At 50.8% G+C, this 8,174-nt stretch overlaps 1 protein-coding gene across 1 annotated transcript; it reads right to left on the bottom strand.

The window, feature by feature from the left end:
* Positions 1-579: 579 nt before the first annotated feature.
* On the bottom strand, positions 580-2,329 carry LOC123151201 (transcription factor LRL2-like). Its single transcript, XM_044570946.1, has one exon. The coding sequence runs from the start codon at positions 1,836-1,838 to the stop codon at positions 897-899; it is 942 nt and encodes a 313-aa protein (XP_044426881.1). The 5' UTR covers positions 1,839-2,329; the 3' UTR covers positions 580-896.
* Positions 2,330-8,174: the final 5,845 nt, after the last annotated feature.

The raw sequence follows: 8,174 nt of genomic DNA, 5'->3' as shown, positions 1-8,174 counted from the left end.
CATCTCTGGGAACTCTCCAACGAAAGCCAGCCTCCTTTCTTTACTGGTTTTCCTGGTGCATAGAATTCAGCACCTCACCACTCACTCATGACTGACAATGGCACTGAATACCTTGCACCAATAATTCCATCTACACCCCTATGGATTAGGTATTATCTCATCAAAGCCAGCCAGGGGAGAAAAAGGACAAACCAAAATTTTCTCTCTGTCTGTCTCTCTCTTTTATTCACTCCTTGAGCTTACAAATAACGGACAGAGAGAGGGCGTGTGTGTGTTTGTTAAATGGTACTATGATCTCAGCATGACAAACTGCAGGCTTGTAACAAACCAATAAATGCATGTGAGTTGCAGTAGCATCTCTCCTCTCTCTCTCTCTCTCTCTCTCTCTCTCTCTCTCATGAACCAGTGGCTAGCTACTGGAGTAGTGGTCAACATGCAAGCTTTGCTTCCACCAAGCTACTGAGCATCATGCAGAAACTTATATTTTTAAATAAATGCACTAGTACTGTGTATATGTAGCAGTCTGAGCTTCAAAGCAAAACAAAACCAAATTCTGTACCAGGCTCCCAGCAAGAAATTCTTAGCAAATGAGACAAGTTCAAGCAGTACAAAATTAAGCATGAAGCTAGATAGATCACATGGTAAACCGGCTAATTGGAGCAAACCCTAGCTAATCTTATTGATAAATTGTACTTAATTTCATCATAGAAAACATCCAGTACACAAACTCGCAAGGAGAAGAAGAAGAAGAAGAAGAAGAAGAAGAAGAAGCGTTAGGAGGAAATTAAATCAAAATTACCTCTCTCTAGTCATCTCATCGATTCATCCATCCCTAGTTAATCCATCCATCGCCTATATGGGACAGCTCGCTCGCTCGCTCGCTCTTCTTTAGCTTCTCAGTGCATTCCGTGGCTGCTTTGACCGCCCGTGCTGAATCCGAAACCTAGCGCGCCGCCCATCGACGACGAGGAAGACGACGACGTTGGCCCGTGGATATCCACCTGCCTCGTCAGCCCGGCCCAGTCGATCAGGGATCCGGCGCTCAGCGGCAAGAAAGCCGGCCGCCCGGCCACGGCGGCGGTACTGCTCGGACCAGCTCCGCCGGGATAGTGCTGTTGTTGCGGCGGCGCAGGCTGGTGTTGGAGGTCTTGGACCTGGCGCTTGAGGAACTTGATGTATCTGATGGCCTCGTCGAGCATCGATGCCGTGTCCATCTTGGTGCCCCCAGGCACGAGGCGCTGGAGGATGCGGATGCGCTCGCTGATCCGCTCGCGGCGGTGACGGGCAGCGACGCTCTGCGGGTCCTCGCTGATGCGGACGTTGCGGCGGCGCGGCTTTTTGATGGTGGCCGGGTCGATGTCCACCGGCTGCATGGCGGCGATCCGGTACATCATCTCCTTCATCGCACCCAGCTCCTCCTCCGCCTCGTCAACCGCGTCCTGGTGATGAAGCTGCTGCGAGCCCTCCTCCATCGCGGGCGGCGGCCGCTGCTGCATCTCGTCCGAGTGCTGGTCACGTTGGTAGTCATGGTGATGTCGGTGGGGGTCGACGGCCAAGTCGAGGTGGTGGAGATGATGGGGGTGGTGGTGAGGTGGAGGAGGGAAGAGGGAGGAAGAAGGGGAGGGATCTATGGCTAGCTGGTGCTGCTGGTGCTGCTGATGGTGTTGATGAGGGGGTGGAGGAGGAGGAGGGTGGAGGTGGAAGGATAATGGCGGTGGCGGTGGCGCCGGCGGAGTTGGGGTCGGGTGGTCGAAGAGCAGAGGATGGTGGTGGCTACCGAGGCTCATGTCTAAGTCCCAGGAGCTGCTGCTGCTCGAGTTGTGGGTCATATTGTCCATGCCCAGCAACCAAGAAGCAAGCGAGCTAGATGGAGTAAGTAGAGGTAGCTAGACGGAGATCGACGATGGGACGAGCTGAGCTGAGCTCTCCCCTCCGGCCTCCAATCTCCAAAGTGTGTCCCTATGAGCTAGCTACACGAGAGAGAGAGAGAGAGAGAGAGAGAGAGGGAGAGAGAGCCCATGAGTGGTCACATAAGGGATGGCTTTATAGGAGAATGGAGGAGAAGGCTAGCCTACCTCGACCGATTAAATGTAGCTAGAGGCTGGTAGAAGAAGATGTGGTGGTGTGAGGTAAGCAGCTGGCTGCCGAGGTAAAAAAAAGATGATGACTCTGCCCTGTACGGCTTGTCCGAAGGAAGGGGAGAAGAATTTATGGCTGATGGGATCATGGTACTAGGTGAAGGAGTAACTTGTAGGAGTAACTAGGGAGGTGGGGTCAACCTCATGATGGATATACAAGGGTTACTAAATCTGGCAATGGTGATCGACGGGAGCACTAGAATAATGATGATGAGGTAGCTATAGATAGATAGCAGGAGGAAGAAGAAAGAGGAGCAGTAGAACTCATGCATATGCAAGAGTGATGTAGAGCCGTGCCACCCCTCGTGAACGCCGCAGGCTTTCACACATCCCTAGGCGGCCTCCTTCTCTTTTCCTTGTATCCTCTCTCCTCTACCTTCCCTTCTTGGTCATCAACTCTCCCCTACCTCTGTTAGAGTAACTCTAGCAGACCCTGCAAAAAGCCGGCCAGCAAAACGCATATACAGTTCGCGTAAAACAGCTTTTGCGGGCCGGCGCGGGCTGGCACAGATGCAGACCCCCAAACGGATCCGTAAAAAATTATATTCGTGGAATATGCTTTTCTACGGGTCGGCTATGCGAGTTCTGCTCTTTGCGCCGCTGCATCCCCGCAAATCATCAGCCCGCAAATCTCAAATCCAACATAATTCAACAATCGAAAACAAACTGAATTATTCAAATCAAACATAAAACAATAATCATCCGCATTACAAATAATTATTCAAATCACCGTAGCAAACTAAAAATAATGCAATACAAAACTTGTCATGAATACAAATACAAATGAGTACAAAAATTAGTCACTGTCCAGCCCTTTGCCAATGGTGCTCAATGAGATCTTTCTGAAGTTGAAAGTGTGTGTCTGCATTTTCAATCTCCTTGTATGTCTGAAGAAAAGCTCTAATGCGTTTGGGTCTCTAGCTGGTTTGACACGGCTACCCACATTATCGTAAAAGAATTCTAAGTCCATTCCTCTCTCATCTTCAAGAATCATATTGTGCAGGATAACACATCAAGTCATGATGTTCTTCAAGGTTTTCTTATCCCCAAAACGAGAAGGATCTGGGACAATGGCAAACCTAGATTGCAATACACCGAATGCTCTTTCAATTTCTTTTCGGGCTGCCTCTTGCACCCTTGCAAATTCACATTATTTTTTTGTTTTGGGTTCTTTGATGCTCTTGACAAATGTGCACCAAGGAGGATATATACCATCTGCAAGATAATACCCCTTTGTGTATCCATGCCCATTGATAGTGTAGTTGCAAGCAGGAGCATCACCACTAGCAAGCCTAGCAAACAAATGAGAGCGTTGCAACACATTAATATCATTGAGTCTGCCGGGCATTCCAAAAAGCAATGCCAAATCCATAAATCCTCGGATGCTACGGCCTCTAGCACAATTGTTGCATCACGAGACTTTCCACGATACATTCCTTGCCAAGCCTTGGGGCAATTTTTCCAATTCCAATGCATACAATCAATGCTACCTAGCATCCCAGGACAACCTCTCCTCTTATTATCTGCCATCAATTTCTTTGTGTCATCTTCATTTGGTGCTCGAAGATACTCGGAACCAAAGACACGGACGATCACTTTCGCAAATCTACGCACAGACTCAATTGTGCTATCTTCACCAATGCGAAGATACTCATCGGCATAGTCAGCCGGAACGCCATATGCAATCACCCGCATAGCTGCGGAGATTTTTTGATATGCACTAAATCCCTTTAAGCCCGCAACATTTCTTCTCTGAGTGAAATACCGGCAATTTGCCTCGCAAGCTTCAACAATTTTCACAAAAAGGGATCGGCGCATTCGGTACCTTCTGTGGAAGAGGTGTGCAGGATATGTAGGATTCTCCTAAAAATAATCTTGCATCAACATCTCGTTTCCAAGATGGCGATTCCGCGGAATGCACAAACGCCCGAAAGTAGATCCTCACCTCCTCTTTCGGTACTCGTCTTCATGCTCCTTCACGGCAAGCGCCATGACTAATGTTTGCTGCCGAAAGTTCGCAAGCATGGTCTCCACATCCGAGTCGTCCGAATCGGACGAATCGGATAGCAAGAACTTCTTGCACGGGGTCAACTCCATCTAAACGCAGCGCGTCAATCTACTACACAGCTCGCGAAAATCATAAAAAGGGGACTAACCGGTGGTGCGCTCGGCGGTGGTCGATCCCAGCGGCGGCAGCGACTGGGGGCGGCTCTTCTCGCCGGATCCGGAGGGGTGGTGCAGCGGCTCGGCACGGGAGGGTGTGGGGCGGCCCCGCAGAGCGATTCCGCCCGCGGATATGGCCGGAATCGCCGGCGGCGGGCGGGCGGAAGCAAGGGCGGGCGGCGGCGGAAGGAAGGGAAAAAAGAGCGTGGGCTGAAATGTCCCTCCCGCCAACTGCTTCTCTATGATGTAGGGCACCGCAACCGCGAGGGGGAAACCCGCGTTTTCCCGGGTTGGGGCCGGAAATTTGCCGCGCCCCCTAAATTTTTTTGCGGGCCGGGGCGGGATGCCGGGTCTGGTCGGGCGGGATTTCCGGCCCGCACCCGCATTTTGGCGGTTATTTTACGGGTCGGGGGCGGATGCGGGGTCTGCTAGAGTTGCTCTTAGGCCAACTCCAACACATGGCCTCAAATTGACGTCCATCTTTCCCCTTTTCATCCATTTGGGTCGACCAAAGGGGCATTGTCCGGCCGCCTGACCAAATCTGGCTAGTGCGCCCAACCGGCCAAGGCGCCAGAATTATTTGCAAGAAAAAATAAAAGCTAAAATTTGGGCCCGCTGCCATAGTCATGCCAATGACTATAGTCCATGCCGGCCAGAGTGCCAGTGGCCGGTATAAATGGAGTTAATTGCATGGAAGTACCACAACTGGGGAAGAACATGCAAACTGGTACCAATATTGCTAATTTTTGCATGTCAGTATCAACTATGGGACGGGCCGTTGCAAATAAAGCTAAAAGTCATGTTTACACGTATTGACGCCCGAACTGAGCGGTTGGGCCCACCTGTCAGGTGCCACGGTGGCCAAACGGTGCGTGCCCGCGTGCTGACAAGGACAAAGCCAGCTCGGTCGCTCTTAGCCCATTCTGGTCGAACCAGTTCGTCCTCCCCGGCCCCCATCTCTCCCCTCGAACCCTAGGTCGCCCTAGCGGGTATGGCATCGGCGACTCCGGCAGGCGGCGGCGAGGGCGTAGACGGCTGCGGAGACCTCCCGTGCTTACGTAGAGGCCCAGATGGCGGAATCTACGGTGACGGCGGCGGCATCAGCATGGTGATGACTCCAGCTCTGCGTACTCCACTGACGACGATCATCTTTCGGAGGCGTTGCTGTCCATGGAGCAGCGGTTGCGGATGACACAACTTTGGGTGGCGAACCCTAGCAGTAGCCATCAATGGACGCATGGAATCGGCGGCGTGTTGTAAGTATCCTAGGCTACCCTCTTCCTCCTCTGATTTATGCAATTGGGGATTAGGTTTTGGTCATCCTCTTATTTTTAACAAAATTTAGTCCAATTAAAGTATTTGGGCCTCAAATATGCTAGGGTAGTTCATCCTCTCCCTTATAACCCTAGCACTCCCCTAGCAGTAACAGATCATTTTCATGCTCTGTTTGTTCATCCTCTGCTTTATAACCCTAGAAGTAGATTTTTTTTCCTTGTTTTACTTTAATTCACTAGTGTACTCTCAAATTTGCTAGGGTAGTTCACTACTTCCTCTCAAATAAGTTCAGATGTTTATTTAACAGGTTAATCTTTGGCTAGGGTACTGCACTGCCTCTTAGATGTTTTATCTTACTGTGTACTAAAATTTCCTAGTGTTACTTTAATTTGGCAGGTCCAAAATTTGCTTGTGTTACTTTAATTGATTTATCTTACTGTTAACTTAAAGAGGAAACTATATTGATTCATGTTCTGTTAGTTGTAATAGTAAACTTATTTGAATTCCTTTCTTTTGTAGTATCCATGTGTCGTGGGTGAACACAATCACCTATGGGGACATGAGCCCCTTTTGTGGTTCGGCAAGGGGGAGATCACGCTGCAAAAAGAGCGGAGGCCATGAAGCAGCATGACGACGGTGACACCGGTGGTTTTTACCCAGGTCCAGGCCGCTGGGAAGCGTAAAACCCTACTCCTGCTTTTGGTGGATTGGATGTATGCCATGCAACCACACGCAGCGCCCAAGCCCGGCAAGGTGGCCTCGGGGGAGCAACTACACGCATACAACTAGTGTGGAGGGGACTGAATCCCCTATAGGTTGCCATTGACCTCCTTTTATAGCTTAAGGGGTAACCAAAGTGGCAAAATAGTTGATATCTTTTGATTAGATAGCTAACAGTGCTATCAACCTAACTCTGGCACTTAGAACAAAATGCCATAAATGCTGCCTTAGGTGGCATGCGGGGGTGCATCCCCGACAAGCTTATGTCGCCGCTTAACCACCTTCTTCTCATCATCTTGACACGCCTTTGGACGGGTGTCAGATGGATATGATCCGCTTTCCATCATGCTCCCACATGTTTAGGGAGGGCCACTTAATCACCTGGGGGCTCGACACCACATGGACAAGTGATTGGCGTTGCAATGCGGTGGAGTGGTGGTGATTATCCTATGCCTACCGAGGGTAGGGCTTGCCGGGCCTTCTTGGAAGGGATGTGTGTGACGCCCCCGATTTAATCGTACACTAATCATGCACGCAAATGTGTACGATCAAGATCAGGGACTCACAGGAAGATATCACAACACAACTCTACAAATAAAATAAGTCATACAAGCATCATATTACAAGCCAGGGGCCTCGAGGGCTCGAATACAAGTGCTCGATCATAGACGAGTCAGCGGAAGCAACAATATCTGAGTACAGACATAAGTTAAACAGGGTGCCATAAGATGGCTAGCACAAACTGGGATACAGATCGAAAGAGGAGCAGGCCTCCTGCCTGGGATCCTCCTAGGTCACTCCTGGTCGTCATCAGCGGGCAACACGTAGTAGTAGGCACCTCCGGTGTAGTAGGGGTCGTCGTCGACGGTGGCGTCTGGCTCCTGGACTCCAACATCTGGTTGCGACAACCAGGTAGAAGGGAAAGGGGAAAAGAGGGAGAAAAGCAACCGTGAGTACTCATCCAAAGTACTCGCAAGCAAGGAGCTACACTACATATGCATGGGTATATGTGTAAGGAGGCCATATCGGTGGACTGAACTGCAGAATGCCAGAATAAGAGGGGGATAGCTAATCCTGTCGAAGACTACGCTTCTGGTAGCCTCCGTCTTGCAGCATATAGAAGACAGTAGATTGTAGTCCTCCAAGTAGCATCTCCAAGTAGCATCTCCAAGCAGCATCTCCGGTAGCATCGCATAGCATAATCCTACCCGGCGATCCTCTCCTCGTCGCCCTGCGGAAAAGCGATCACCGGGTTGTCTGTGGAACTTGTAAGGGTGTGTTTTATTAAATATCCGGTTCTAGTTGTCATAAGCTCAAGGTACAACTCCAAGTCGTCCTGTTACCGAAGATCACGGCTATTCGAATAGATTAAACTTCCCTGCAGGGGTGCACCACATAGCCCAACACGCTCGATCCCATTTGGCCGGACACACTTTCCTGGGTCATGCCCGGCCTCGGAAGATCAACACGTCGCAGCCCCACCTAGGCACAACAGAGAGGCCAGCACGCCGGTCTAAACCTAAGCGTGCAGGGGTCTGGGCCCATCGCCCTGAGCACACCTGCACGTTGCGTGGGCGGCCGGAAGCAGACCTAGCCTAGTGGCGTTCCAGTCCAATCTGGCGCGCGCCGCTCCGTCGCTGACGTCTGAAGTGCTTCGGCTGATACCACGACGTCGGGATACCCATAACTACTCCCACGTAGATGGTTAGTGCGTATAGGCTCGTAGCCAGACTCAGATCAAATACCAAGATCTCGTTAAGCGTGTTAAGTATCCGCGAACGCCGAACAGGGCCAGGCCCACCTGTCTCCTAGGTGGTCTCAACCTGCCCTGTCGCTCCGCCACAAAGTAACAGTCGAGGGCCGTCGGGAACCCAGGCC

This window comes from Triticum aestivum, chromosome 7A (genome assembly GCF_018294505.1).
Source record: "Triticum aestivum cultivar Chinese Spring chromosome 7A, IWGSC CS RefSeq v2.1, whole genome shotgun sequence".
In the NCBI taxonomy this organism is placed as follows: Eukaryota; Viridiplantae; Streptophyta; class Magnoliopsida; order Poales; family Poaceae; genus Triticum; species Triticum aestivum.
This window is presented reverse-complemented; position numbering and strand designations above follow the sequence as displayed.

Coding starts and splice junctions, on each gene's coding strand:
- LOC123151201 (XM_044570946.1), bottom strand. CDS start 1,838: ATGGACAATATGACCCACAACTCGAGCAGCAGCAGCTCCTGGGACTTA.